The sequence below is a fragment of the Brienomyrus brachyistius genome, chromosome 1 (assembly GCF_023856365.1).
Source record: "Brienomyrus brachyistius isolate T26 chromosome 1, BBRACH_0.4, whole genome shotgun sequence".
Lineage (NCBI taxonomy): Eukaryota > Metazoa > Chordata > Actinopteri > Osteoglossiformes > Mormyridae > Brienomyrus > Brienomyrus brachyistius.
Window position 1 is genome coordinate 24,060,552 of NC_064533.1, and position 15,281 is coordinate 24,075,832.

Below are 15,281 nucleotides of genomic sequence, written 5' to 3' on the forward strand. Positions count from 1 at the left end.
AATCCGGTGAAAGTCGTCCTGGCTGTGTCGCTTTCAATGGCGCCCAAGTTAGATGGAATGAGGGCCACACCAATCAAAAAGCCTGAGAAAGTTTTCACCGTACATGAGAATGGGTCACCAAGAAACCCAGGAAAATCTCTCTGCCGAACCCAACAGGCAGTGTTGGGGAGGGCACACCGTGGCTACGGAACATCAGTCAGACAACCGCAGATAAAAGGACACCCTGCCAAGGCCCTAAGGGGGCTACTGTAATTCACGGTATCTTACTCTGTCCTGTAGTTCTTATTCAGCTTGATGGGTTTTCCGTTTTATTTTACGTCACGTTTTATTGCTGTGCTCTCTCCTGTCCTTCCTGCATCCACGCGGGAATCTATCCGGCGCAGCTAAGGGCAGCTAAGGCGTCCTGAAGAAGGTGCGGTTCAGTGATTCTGCTGTACCTGTAGCCTGAGCCTATAGCCTGAGCCTGTAGCCTGAGCCTGTAGCCTGAGCCTGCGCCGTTTTGAAATTTCTGAAAGCCTAGAAAGAAATACATAGCTGGCCCCTTATATGCTTTAAATCTAAAGAGATTACTTATAATATCTTGTGCAAAGTAAATGCCGTTTAAATAGTTGTTATACTGTTTTGTTTATGGAATAACGACAGGAAAAAAAGTCTGCACATGCTCAGTACAGACAACCATAGTAATACGTATAGGAAATTCTAATTACAAATTATATTGATTATAAATACAGAAAATATACATTCATTCTCTCCGTTTTCAATCTGTGGTTGGCTGAATTTGTGGATGTGGAACTGGCGGATATGGGGCGCAGACCGTTTATATTTTCAAAGTCATACACCCCCGGTGGTATTTTATTTTTACCCATGTAATAATGTGTGGGAAAAACATACAACTACAGCACAAAGCTCGGCAGCCCAGCTCAGACAGAAAGTAGCTAAACATGTCAAAGAAGTGTCGCCAAGACAACAGGAGCCAGGGAAAGGCGGAACACTGAAGCTCGCCGTTGTCCCCTTGAGACGAGTTACCTTATTACCCCGACCGCTTCAGTAATATCATTCACAGCAGAGCTGGAAAACGGTGAACTGGACAAACTTAAGCGACTGAACGCCACGGGAGCCTTTTCCCCAGTATGTGGACATGAGGAGCAGGAAGCTTAATCCTCAGTCCGTCTCTTGATTACCAGGCTTGAGTCAAACAGGAGGCTCTTGTGATGAAGTTGTCCCTTATTCCATACAAGCACTATGTGGTGGACCAAGTCCTTATGGGAAAAACAGTGGATACATCCCAGGACAAACTCAGCAGTTCAGCACATGTTGGTGTATTCTTCCCACCTGATGCAACAGTGCGGGGGTGGATTGTGACTCAGCGGGTCAGGCTGCTGAGCCTGTGATCAGAAGGACACCAGTTCAAATCCTAGTTTCAGCAGAGTAGTTTCACCACTGGGCCCTTGTGTGAGACCCTTAACCCCCAATTGCTCCAGGGACGGTCGGAGCCTGTTTTCTCAATTGTATGTCACTGAATAAAAGCATCTGCTGAACAAACATGTAACAGCATGAGCATAGGTAGCTTTAGCATGCAGAATGACTTTTCTCCTCACTGGAGTAGACGGATTTAACCAAACAACATTATTATTTAATAAGAAAAAGATCAGTCTGGTCTTATGAATGAAGGTGTGAACTGCCCTCGATTTCTCAGTGAGGTGGCTGTTGAGGTCTGAGAGGCATTACGGGTGACCGTCAGCTTACCTTTCAAGTTCCTGTGAAGTCCAGGTCCGGTGGGAAAACCGTCAGCTGTGGAATAAAGGGGACACGCTGTCAGCCTCGGTGAGAGACCGCTGTGTTATGCTTTCACTCCGCACTTTTAGTCATTCATCTCACTGTGTTGATGGGCGTCCCCGCCTTGTATCAAGCATGCGTTAGGAGTAATCTCAAAATCAGTCAGAAAACCACAGTTTTTAGATTTTCATCTCAAAAGTGCAGCTTGACCCGAAGCCTGAACTTCTGAACCTGAATCAGTCATACTTTCTACAGCTCCTTTTAATTTCGACACTGGGATCATTACATCACTAATTGGAAACTACTTACATAGCTCAGACGGCATTATCTTAAACTATGAGCTGCTCAGTGAACTCAATCTATATTTTCTGTTTGAGTACCCACTTCCCCTTTTGTGAACAATAGCTATTCACTGCAGATGGTGGCAGATGCAGTCAGCCTTTAGTACATAATGAATTTCATGCTTCAGTTCATGTTTTGAGGACATACATGCTCGAAAGGCTCTGAAGGTCCATGTATTGTAAAATTCAAACATGCATTGCTTTATGCTTTACATATGTTGGCTCTGGTGGGTAGCATTGTAGCTTCACACCTTTGTGGGGGAAGGTTTGAATCCCATTTTATGTGTGTGATAGTCCCGTGCCTCTTGAGATAGGCTCCAAACTGACCAGAAACCCCGTACCAGATAAGCAATACAAGAAATGGACACCTGAATCCAGGCAACGAAGAACCGTGATGGCTGGAGTCCCTTGTGTGTATGGGAGTAGAATCGTATCGCCACGCATGAGAATCATGAACAACCTACACAACCATAAGGTCCAGACACCAGATGAGCACAAAAGGGATGCAAACTGTACCTCTCCACCTAATCACGGGCGAGGTTTTCTCATCCCGCAGCTTTGCTGGGGAACACCATAGCAAGTGGGATAATCTTATTGCTTCCCAAATGTGTTCAATCCCCGATTGTTCAAATTGTTACATTTTGAGGAGGAAGTGAACATGCAACTCTGTTTGAGGAGTGTGGCGGTGGCTGTGTGTGGCCATGTGGGAAGGATGCAGTCGTTCACAGGGGGCGCTGCTCACCCATGTTTACAGTCATCATCAGGAGGCGGCTGCGTTGAACTCGGGCTCAGAGCTGGATCTCCGCCTCCTCGTCTGGATGTCCGCCTGGGAGCAAACCAAACCATTTTTAAACATTTCTCAAAGCCAATCAGTGTGCGGTCATGACACATCAGCCACAATTCCCAGAATTCCCCAAACAAGATGCACTTGCATATCATCGAGGGTATTCATGCCCACCAATTAAAAGCCCAGTAAAATGTGAATTTGCGATGCTAATGGAATCGCATTTACAAACAGCAACATCAATGAAGGCTCGCCCTCAAGCCACCTAAAGAATTGCATTATGGGAATTACCATCGTTCTTCTGATGGAAATGTAGTCTTTTGCTGGTAGGTTGTTACCTTTGGGATACGATTACCAAGAATGTGTGGGAATCAGACGCAGACGATGCCAAGCAAAACAAAAAATGCCTGGAAGCCAACCCCCGTTTTTTTTTTTTGATTAAAGAACTGTCACCACCACAGATGAAAGGATCTGTAACTGAGCTCTACATTTCAACTTTTGAAGTGGAGGAAGGATTTTGTCTCCACAACAAAACAAGTGGCAGCCAAGGACATAGAAGAGAGAAAAAAAAAACAAATTCTCTACTTTTTGCCATCCTCCCCCCCACAGTCATACCTGTAAGTAAATGTAAATGTTTGAAAGTGAAAACCAATCACTATAACAGAATAAACACAAAAAACTTACTACACTCCAATTAATTCATACACCATATTAGTTATGCTTTAAACTCTTTAATGTGCCGTGAATGACTGACGTTGTAATTATTTAAATAACTGAATGAAAAAGTACTTTTATCATTTACAAAGACAATAACTCATATTGTTATATGTGTTTCCTGTATAACAGTAATCATTTTAATGTTTATATAATGTCTTAGATTTCAGGCCTAATAAAAAAAAAAAAAAAAAAAAAAAAACTTTCCAGTGAATAAACTAGAGAAGAAAATTCAAGAAATATCTGATGTCATCAAAGCACTTAGAAACCACTAAATTCCGAATAAATGCATTGTTTAGTAACACACAGATTATGGTTCATAGCAACGCTGATTTGGAGTGACGCAATCACCAAGACGTCAGTCTCCATCAGGATGTTTCGCTTAACCCCATTGCCGGTTCTACAATATGCTTCTAAGGCCACTTCAGTTATGGAAAGTTAATCTAAGCAGTACATCTGTTTAACAAAATCCAGTATGTATCGAGTACAGATTAAAGTCTGCCACTTGAAAGTGATATGGGGTAATTTTTCGTACTTCTGAACTGATAAAGAAACACAAGGACAGCAAAATATGGAACTTACAGGCATTCCATTCGCCAGACATTGTTCATCAGCAAAACACGATTAATGTAAGCCATTATAATGTATTATGTAGGTAGCTATAATACATTACAGATGAGACCTTCCTAGAGCATTCATAACGCATAATAAGCATGCTTATAATGTGTTATGTCGTTTATGAATGCAATACAATGCATTATGAAGGTATAATAATAATAATAATCGATACTTTTATTGTCCCCATAGGGAAATTGTCTTTACGCCTCCCACAACTTGCTCTTTTTTTTTTTCTTTTCTCATAGATTCAGTGTGTGAAATGTGGCAGTTCAGTGGGCAGCACTGCAGCTGTAGCTTCACCCATATATACAACCATACAATACACCTTGTCAGCTCTAGGGATGCGAGTGCGATTCCCACCACCAGCTCTGTGGTTTCTGGTTCTTCCAGCAGTTCAAAAATATGCTTTAAGAACTGGCATCTCTCAATTACCCATAATTACTGAGCTTGTGCCATGAGATGGACTGACATCCTGTCCAGGATGTCTCCTACTTCCTGACATAGGCTCCAGCATCACTACAAACCTGGTTATGAAAGGTGGTTGGAAGAATTATGGGGAATAAGGAAATATTCCCTCAAAACAGAATACTGACATGGTATACTGGTTAATGAGAGGGATGAAGGGCCGGGATCGGAAAATGACCTGGTAGGAGCTGAGGAGCTACTCACTGGCTCTCCCTTTCCTCAGACTTGTTTTTGCCACGTCTTTTCATTCCCTCACTATTTTTCCCCTCCCAAACAGTCAACGGGAAAAAATGTCCCCAATCCAAGGGCTTACTGTAAGTTTCCAGAAGCCAAGCCAAAGGGGGGCCCTGCTTCCACGGCAACAACGGGCGCAGCTGTAACCGGGCAACTGAAATGGGAAGCGGATGGAGGAAGGGGAAGGGGTAGCGGGTCTCTTCTGATTGAGCAGACTGACAGTACCTCTAACACGTCTAAATAACTACAGCCCATTTACAATTAGGAAAAAACAGCTGACATCTCTGAGCAATTAAAGGCACTTTTTGACAAGTAAGGAAACACTAACTGTGTTTTGTCTGATGCCACCACAGATACCTCTCTCGTTATAACCCATCCACCCATCCATTTTCCAAACCGCTTATACTACTGGGTCGCGGGGGGTCCGGAGCCTATCCCGGAAGCAATGGGCATGAGGCATGGAACAACCCAGGATGGGGGTCCAGTCCATCGCAGGGCACACACACATACACCATTCACTCACACATGCACACCTACGGGCAATTTAGCAACTCCAATTAACCTCTGCATGTTTTTGGACTGTAGGGGGAAACCGGAGTACCCGGAGGAAACCCCACGGCGACATGGGGAGAACTGGCAAACTCCACACACGTGACCCAGGCGGAGACTCAAACCCGGGTCGCAGAGGTGTGAGGCAACAGTGCTAACCACTGCACCACCATGCCGGCCCTTCGTGTTATAACTTAAAAAGTAATTGACAGAGCTTTTTCAAACTTTGCAGACACATTGCAGGGGTGACTTTCTGGAAGTGGGACAGATCACACCAGAACTGAATAAGTGTCACACAGTGGTAACAAAGAAAAGTGTAGCTTCAGATTCTTGATCTGGCACGATAATTCAAAAAGTATATGACAGAGTTTTTAGAACTTTGCAGATGTATTGTATGGGTCAGGATCTAGCATTGATAAAAATTTTGAGAAAGATCATACAAAACTTGAACCAGCACCACAAAGTGATAAAGAGCCTCAGGTACTTGATCAGGTTAGTAAAATAACAAAAAAAAAATTGACAGATCTTTTCAAAACTTCACAGAAACATTGTACAGGAGAAGGTCTGGAATTGTGGAGGTGGGGAGGGTGTTTAGGGGGTGCTAGGGATTGTTGAGGTTGGGGGGGTGTGGGAGGAGTAGGAGTAAAAATGGGGGGGGAAGTGGTGATGACTCTATCCATCCATCACTGTAACCGCTTAATCCCAACTAGGGTCACAGGGGGGACTGGAGCCTATCCCAGGAACAAGGGGCACAGGCGGGAACCAACCCAGGGCAGGCGCCAGTGCACTGGAGGGCGGACACACACACACACACACACCAATGAATCTGCCCTGCACACTTTTGGACCGTGGGAGGAAACCGGAGCCCCTGCTGGAAACCCACACGAACACGGGGACAGTGTGCGAACTCCGCACAGAAAGGAAACCAGGACCTTCTTGCTGCAAGGCAGCTGCCCAAGTAATGAATCGTCTGAGGAATACATTTTTCAGCGTCTAGTTTTGACTATTGTGCCGATGTAGTGCAGCCTCAATGTAATGTAATACGCAATGAAATATTAGCCAAACAGTGAATTGTATAGCTGATATGAGAGATACTGGTTCTTTTAGCACAAGTAGTGTTAGCTCCTCTTTGCTGAGGTCTATCCTGAGGAGGAAAGTTAGCATCGGTAACCTGGTGTGATCATAATGGGCTGTGGCTCCACTGCGGGAAATCGGGCGGGGGGTGGGGGGCACAGTGATAGAACAGGTGGTCTTTATACATGTTGGCCGCAGAAGAGCATCGCAGTGCGGGGAGCCGTCTGAGCGCTGGGTTCGTTCGCCGGGGGGGGGGCAATAAACCATCTGTCAGACATCATACTCTGTGCAGGGGGCAAGCACCCGCCTCTGACATTCAGCCGGAGTCCCCTCACCGCGGACGGAATCCGATCTTATCACGTCACGCCAACCGTATGCCAGCGCCTGTCGTTTCCTGCAAGGAGGCTCCCGGAGAAGGCGGAGATCTTCCTGGATCGGGGAAGGGCCCCGAACAGGCCACAGCCAGGGACACCCACGTGTGATGTGTTAGCGATGCACGGCAAGCTAGCTGGGACGTAAATTACTGCATCACCTGAACACGGGAGCAGCTTTTAAAAACGCCAGAATGATCCCAACTCTAAACTCACCACTTTGCCGGCACCAGAGGGGGATGATGCATAGCGGTACAGGAAGTAGTACTTCATCTATTTTTGAGGTTAAATTATGCAGGTATCATATTAACAGGTAACTCTGAAATAACCCGTAATTATGGCACTGTCATTCAAAAACAATTTATCCCTTCTTAGAAAAAATTCACTATTGTTATATTGTGGAATGTATTATCTTCTTACCTCAATTTTTTTTTAGCTACGAGCTACTACTAACCGGCACCCACATTGTTCCCAACATTACACCCCCCACCATGGGAGAAACTGATGACATCCAGAGGAATTGCGAACTCAGCGGCTGAAACATGACCAGCGATTGCTGCCTGCCGTAACTCTGTGGGTATGAAGCCCAACAGACTTCCAGCTATAAGCTGAACTACTCTGAGTTAGAGAGGACGAACCAATAAATAATATATATATATATATTTGAGGAACCAGCATATAATATTAAACTAATAAGAAACATATTATACAAACAAATGCCTAATGAACAGAGAAGGATTTCCAAGCTGGTGGGGGGAAAAGGCAGTAGGGACACTGAAAATTGATTACTGCCCCACAAAGGAAAAACACAGTAACGATACTGACAGTGAAACTGAGAAAAAGGGCTCCAGAGATCTTTGACTGTCCATCCATATGTGTAGTAGGTGGGTAAATGAACGTAAATGCAAAGTGACATGGGGCAGGGTGTGGCCCAGGGGGCTAAGCCTCTGTGCCAGCAACTGGAAAGTCGCCAGTTTGAGCCCAGTCTCGGCACACCTGTGGGCCCTTGAGCAAGGCCCCTAACCCCCCCATCTCCCTGGGCACTGCCCTTCACAGTCAGCTTGCTCTCACCTACGGAGCGCAAGATGGGGGAGGCATAAAGCAAATTTCCCCACAGGGATCAATAAAGTATAATCATCATTAAATATGTTTTTATAAAGTAACCAAGACATTTTGTCTAGAGATAAAAACGAAGCCTGAGAGAGCCAATTTCAACCTGAATTTTGAAATATACAGTTACGGTGATTTGCCTTTGTACAGCAGAGTAATAGTCCTGTACAAGTCAGATTCCCCAAAACACAGGACAACTTCACTTTGAAAGGAAAAAAGATAAGTGTCATTTTTCTAAAATTGTAAATAGAACAAAAAAAGTCCAACAGTTGTTCCTGGATTCCCCTGATATTTCAGTTTCATCTCCAATCCTCCGAAGCCAGTACAGAATGGAGACACTGCAGCCATTGAGAAAGGCGCTTCTGCAGCCAGCTCTCACTGGCTTAACAAATACCAAACTGTTACTGCTCCACTCACGTGTTGCCTGTCTTTCCAAGAGCGGAGGAATGAGAGCGGGGAGGCAGGGACTGCGTAGGGCATGACGTCAGGGTCACCCTGGACCGTGGTGATGTCACTCCCCAATAGGAGGAGGGAGGGAGCAGAGCAGAGCAACCAAAACATTCTTCTGAAACCATGGAAACGGAATAAAGAGCAGTCTGGATTAGCAGGTGGCCATAACATAAGTACGACGTCATTCCCACTGTAAATCAACATCACATGTTTTTAATTATGGCCAGATTAGCTGAACAAACATATGACTTGCACGTAAAGTAGATGTTATTCTGGGCTAAATATTTACTAAAAGAACTACAGTGAACTCCTGTCAGAGTACCGGCTCACACAGCCACGCTTGGAAATCTTTAAGTGCTATAGATGTTAGTTTGACACTGGTGACCCTAAGAGTAATTCATGTGTGTTTGACTTCAAGGATAGACCTTCATATTCATACAGCACTGTGCGGCTATGGATTATGATGCTGTGCCTGTGATCAGAAGGTCACTGGTTCCAATCCCAGGGTTTGCCGAGTGGTTTCAGTGTTGAGTCCTTTTGCAAGGCCCTTATCCCCCAGTCGTTCCAGGGACTGTCTGACTCTGCTCTGTCAATTGTACATCACTTTAGATAAAAGAGATTGCTAAATAAAAGCAAATCTGTCAGTCGCTGACGTTCTGCGCTGAGGCAGACCTGAGGCGGCATTTAATTCATTCACCTTCTCCTAATGTCACCCGGTCTCAGTGGATTTACCCGAGAAAAACGGGCACAAACATTTTCGTTCTGTGTTGTCATTTTCTATCCTGAGTGTTCACCTCCATCCCACTGCTATTATTACTAATGATAAGAGCAACAGAAACCTGATCAGAATTACTTCATTGTTCGACACCAACCAGAGCATAATTTCTGGCACTGAATCGTGTTTCTGCTGCTCGCTGGTAAGCGCGCAACCACAACTGGATTCCCCACCCCCCACCAAAGAGACATCGCTGCCCATGAATTTGGCAGGGGCTACAGAATGATTCCATCACTCTTGAAAACCGAGCCTCTTTCTGAATAATCGTAAAACCTTATGTTTCACGTCCTATTTTGAGATTTACCACTTTAACACTGTTTAAGGTGTCACCATTTTACACTTGAAAGCTCAGAAGTAAAATCACTCTGGCAATAAAAGGCACTCTCCCAGTCATGGACATAGTGTCCTAACCCGCTGAGCTACACACTGCAACTAATGGGGAAATCTTTCTACAGACCTTAGGATTTGATCCAGCGACCTTCCGATCATAAGCACTGCATCTCAACCCACCAGGTCACATGCCACACGTTCGTACGGAACGGCGAAAACCTCCCCAGGCATAAACTGTCAAGCTGTTCCTCCTTCATAGATATTCTTGCTCGTATTTCATGTTAACGCTTCACAACAAAGTAAACCGCTGATCTGATTGGCCAAGTGCTCAAAGACGTAAATTAAGGAAGAGATTCCCTCTTCAGAAACCAATTTTCTTTTGGCTCTGCATATCCCCTGTAGCCAGGATGAGAGAAACCCGGAAAATAGAGGGACGCTAAGCGTCACCACAGATTGGCAGGAAATCCCGAACCGCACAGCGGCCCCCTGAAGGATCGTAGCAATCCGAACGAGGGAAACGGAGACGGCGGAGGAATGGACCCGACGTGTGTCCAGCCTCCCGGATCAGAGGCAGCGTGAAGACGACGCTTCCGGATGGAAGCTTCCAGTGATGCCAATCGGGAAGTGCAATTAGAAAGGCATGCCTGGCATGTCTGTGATTTAGGAGAGTGTAGCTGAGCGTGTCCGACAGCTAAAGTAAACCGTACTCGAGGACCGATACGGAGCTATTCTGGTGTGTCCGTTTCAAGTGAATATCCAGATGACAACAGAACACACATGTTTTGACTTTATTCAGACCAACGTTTCTCAACTCAGTCCTCTGGGACCCCCAGACAGTCCATGTTTTTGTTTCCTCCTTGTTCCCAGAACCTATGCCAGGTATTCGGTGTTCCTGATTGGCTGGGAGGGAGCACCTTAAAAGGTGCCTGGACTGGAATGAGAAGCACCGTTTTAGACAGTTCATGACACCCATTGCCTGTAATCATAAAGATATTGAATTCCCATCAGCACAGGCCTACTGGAGTCCTGCCTGTCCTTATATCCTATAAATTAAGGACCCCTTAATCCCTTTTTGGGGGGCCTCTTCACTTTGAGACTGTGGCATATGAATTCCTAGGACCTTGGCCTAGGCTATCATTGGCATCCAAAGAGCAGCTTTTATCAGCCTATGCTACAGAACCCTGCTATGCATTGAGGGGCAGAGGAAAAAATAGCAGACAGCGATATGGCTGCAGACCAGACCACAGACAGCTGGAATCATGATTCTGTGGCGGTCAGAAGGCATGAGGACAGATCGGCCCATTAATGAAATCCCAGAGGGTAGGAAAGGCACGGACTTCAGCGATGACAGGCTTTAGGGACACCGCAAAAACCAGTCAGCTTCAACCCAAAACTCACTGGTCTTAATCCTGACATTTTTTACTCAACATTTCGAAGGCTGATAAGATATCCAAGCAAAGGGTACAGGAGTTGTTCGATACGTAAAGAACTGAAGTATCTAACCGGTGGCATCACACAGGCCAAATGGTAACTGAATGAAACATTAAAAACACAACCAACTGCAACATTTCCAGAGCTTTAACACAACCCCCAAGACATTTCAGTTGCTATCAGTAGTGGGGAAAATGGTGCAACTAACGTGACAAACTTTAATTTCTTGGTCCCCTGCGTTGCCTAAAAAAAGTGCCTGGAGTGGCAACAACAGAATTACTCAGAGAAATATGATCATGACTGAAACTAGAGCAAGAAACATTTCACATAAAAGAATGAAGCTCCCAACGTTGAGCTCCCAACGTGAAACACTATGGATCTGACAAATTTATCAATGTTGTGCAAATAAACAATACTGACTTTACAGACTCTTCAAAATGTATCCTTTTTCTCGGTACAATTGAAAAGCAAGTTTCCAAAACTCACCCAGCCCACAGTACACAAGGACAGGAAAAGTTCAAAAGAACCATTTCTGTGGTCAGTTTTTGAAATTTAACAAAAGTTCTTTGTTGGATTACATGTGGACTGAGAAAATTTTGACGCTCGTGGGAGTTTTAGTTACACAAAATTGTTCAGAGGGCAGAAGGAAAAAATAATTGGTTCAGAGAGTAGAGGCAGGACTTCGACATCTGAGTAGTTGGTCCCGCCTTCTAGCTGCTTGGACACACCTCCTCTGCAATCTGATTGGTTATCTCTCTGAACCAATCAATTCCCTTCTACCCGCAGAAAACTCCCTTGAGTTACTGGAACATATGACGAGGAAGCCTTTAGGTTATTGGCAGGCTCATCTGAATAACTACAAACAAAGATGGACTGAATGGAGGTTAGAAATCTGGTCTGAAAGGAAATATTTGTACATATTAACTTCTCATAAAGAGTACTACAATCTATCGTGATAAACCACTAAGGGGGTTAAATCTACTTATTGCATTTCCACAGTTCTGTACAGAAATCAAAATAGCATGAATTTCTACACAGAACACCTTCTTTAGCCTATCAAGATTAAACAAAAACTGCTTCGGCTATGTTTTGGCACAGACTCATAAAGCCTTGATCTTGCCCAGTGAATGGACACCTCATTTCCCATGGTGACTTCTCAGAATCGGATATGTAGCACTAACAAGTCAGACAGTGGAAAAGATGCTCACCACCAGTCCTGGAGTGCTACAGTCACCATGGAGACCAGCACCCAAACGTTCAGCCTTGTCACCCCCAGTCATATGTACTCCAAGTCTGCAAGTCTGTCTTTATCTTGGTTATAGAAGGTGGCCCATATTAAAGATATTAAGGCGAATTTGCTTATCACTCAATAATGACCTCTGCATCCAAATCAAAAATCATGTGATCAAATATTGTATAACAACGTCCATGTTCATGACAGTTCTCAAGTTGAAACTGAAATCTACTAAACAAATCACTTTTTCTCTGGCATCTTCATAGTTTCGGGAATAATTCAACTTTATGCCTTTATTGTCATATTTGGATAGTGAGATCAGGCCCACAACTCCAGCTGGTTTTTAACCCCGTAAATCCTTCATGCAACAGTAAGATGCAGAGTAGAATTCTCAGAGAGAGCTTGGTCAATAGGAACAGATGCCATTAGCTATTGGCAGAGATCCACACAAAAGGGAAAAAAAAAAAGAGTGATAATTTTCTTACTGACTGAATTACTGCGAAATATCTTAGAAAAACGGTATTATCTGATCACATATTTCAGCATTCTACCCAATGGGGAAAACGGGGGTAGCATGGAATACAGTGTGTGAAGCTTAAATTTCATTTTTTTTTATTGCATAGTAAAATTTGAGCTTGATAGTTTAATCGGACCCCCATGTGCCGGCATAGAACAAGTGGGTTTGGAAAATGAATGACTAGTCGTATCAGAACCAAACCTTGTATTGGAATTTACTCGGTAAAAGACACTGCATTCAAAACAATCCTAATTCATTTTCACTTAAGTTTCTCAGCAGTAAGCGCTTACGACAGACTCGACCATCACACAAACCAAGAACATTAACCACATGGCTTGCAGATCACAAGATCATACGATTGACAGAGATATTATCCATAACATATCATTAGACTCTGCTGCAAAACAGCAAACCTGTAACTTTACTCCTCTACTCGTGGATCTTATCTGAGGGAGCTCTGTCCTGACAGTAATTTTGGTAACAATACTACATATCCGACCTGAATTCTCGGGCACTAGTGAAAATGGTAATCCAGTGCCAATTGTCTGATGTAGATGTCCTGTAGTCATTAATGATCATGTACGGCGTCTTTGAGCTGGCCTGAACATGGAGGGGAAAGGTACACTACAATACAATCTCCCCCAACACATTCTACGGCACCAGTGTGAAACCTGAGTAACTGCAATAGAATCCCCAAACATCCACCCACCTTCCATAACCGCTTACCGCTACAGGTTCACAGTAAACCTGGAGCCAGTCTTACGAAGAACAAGACCTGAGGCAAAGGGATACCCGGGATGGAATGGCAGCCCATTGAAGGCCACACACCCCCACGCAAATTTAGAGTCACCAGTTTGCTAAGCTGGATGACTCTGGACCGCATAAGGCAACTGGAATTCATGCAAAACACCGCCAACATGTCAAATTTATCTGTTATAAAACTACTATAGTAAACCGTAACTTAAGACTAAAATCGAACTCTGCATATTCGATGTTATTTATAAGCTTTCCGCGCGCCTGATAAACTCCGGAAGGGTTGTTTCCTGCATGAAAAGCAATTGTAAAAACCAAGTCCATCACTTACGGCTTGGAAAACATTAGTCACTGAAAGACTTTTCTTAGCCACCAAATACGAAACACATTCACACGGCCAAGTCTTACCCGCCGATTAAACTGGCATCAAAGACGCCAACGCGCACACCTGAATACAGAAGGAGGCGCAATCGGCGCTATCAGCAGATGAATCAAAATGAATAACTGAGAATTAGTTAATTCATATAAACGCTTCAGCACATATTCATCTGTAAATGTATATATGCGTAACATCGCAGAAAAAGGTCACATTTAGTTAAGGTCCAACAAACTGACGCAAAGCTTGGCATACACGCTAAAAATATTGCAATAGAAAAAAATTATTTGTAAAGGCAGATATTGTGACAATGGACAGCGCAATGACTGATTCGTGCATTTCACTATAATCCATGTTTTATAGGATAGGACCTAAACGAATAGTTTTGTCATTTCTGTTTATCAACGGAAGATGGTGTTTTAATGTAATGACTCATATTATATTACGCACATACTTCTGCGTGTTACCGGTTCGGGAAGTAAGATACTACTCATTTCATAACGTGCAATTGTGCAAAACTCACCAGGTTACCTCTGCAACTCCATTGTCCAGAAATCGGTACGACGAGGTCTAATTGACTTGAAAAAGCATCGCCAGACCATAAAACTTAAGAAAGGTAACACCAAAAACAAAAATTATGTATCTGAAATCCCACTGATGTGATCCTGCGTAGTTTTGCCAGCGGTACTAATATCCGGAAAGTGCGATAAGTGTATACGAAAGAAAAGCAATATTATAAGGAGTATTTTTGATTATTGAAATATAGAATAAATCCCGCTTCGCAAAGGATTATAACGTAATGTCTTTCCACAGAGATCACTTATAATCCCGGCGACCGACGCATTCTGTGGGCTTCGGCTGGTAGCAGAAGGGGAAGCTGTACGTGCGCTCTCGAGTCCGGCTGAGAGCAAAGTTTTTCCAGCCCCGGCAGTCGTTGCCTGGCTCCGGTAAACACTCGGCAAGTCCCCCCCGATGATGTCGGCCGTGACGTGCGCTCCGGGAAGCGGTGACGAGCCCCAGAGCCATTTTATGAGCTCTACTTTCCAGCCCGTCGTCTGCTGCCCTCTGTCGGCTCTTCACACCTCGATCGGACCCGAACACTGCACGTATACAGCACTTCGTATACATTACTTTATAAAATCATGCTTCTGGGGATTATATACGATAGATTTTAGTCCCAATCGGCATCACTGGACCTTTAAATGATACTCGCAAAGTATAAATTCCATAAACCACATTCAGGTACAATACAGTTGAGAAGGAATATATATGTTCTTTCATCTTAAGTTAGTTAATTTATTCCTCAACAAAGCTGCAAATAATTATAGAAATATTTCATCCATCTTCTAAACACTCTAGATACAGGGGGTGGGCTGGAG

At 44.1% G+C, this 15,281-nt stretch overlaps 1 protein-coding gene across 2 annotated transcripts in view; it reads right to left on the reverse strand.

Annotated features, from left to right (window-relative positions):
• map3k22 (mitogen-activated protein kinase kinase kinase 22) overlaps nucleotides 1–14,895 on the reverse strand; it is a 47,818-nt gene extending 32,923 nt beyond the window's left edge. The window contains exons 1-3 of one of the 2 annotated variants that reach the window (XM_048970949.1): nucleotides 14,426–14,895; nucleotides 2,860–2,943; nucleotides 1,747–1,791 (exon numbers count right to left, since the gene is read on the reverse strand). In XM_048970949.1, coding sequence (XP_048826906.1) covers nucleotides 1,747–1,791; nucleotides 2,860–2,878 — 64 coding nt within the window. In that variant the 5' untranslated portion in view covers nucleotides 2,879–2,943; nucleotides 14,426–14,895. Of the gene's footprint in view, nucleotides 1–1,746; nucleotides 1,792–2,859; nucleotides 2,944–13,934 lie in introns of both variants that reach the window. The other variant, XM_048970960.1, reaches the window with a different exon arrangement.
• Between the last annotated feature and the right edge of the window lie 386 nt (nucleotides 14,896–15,281).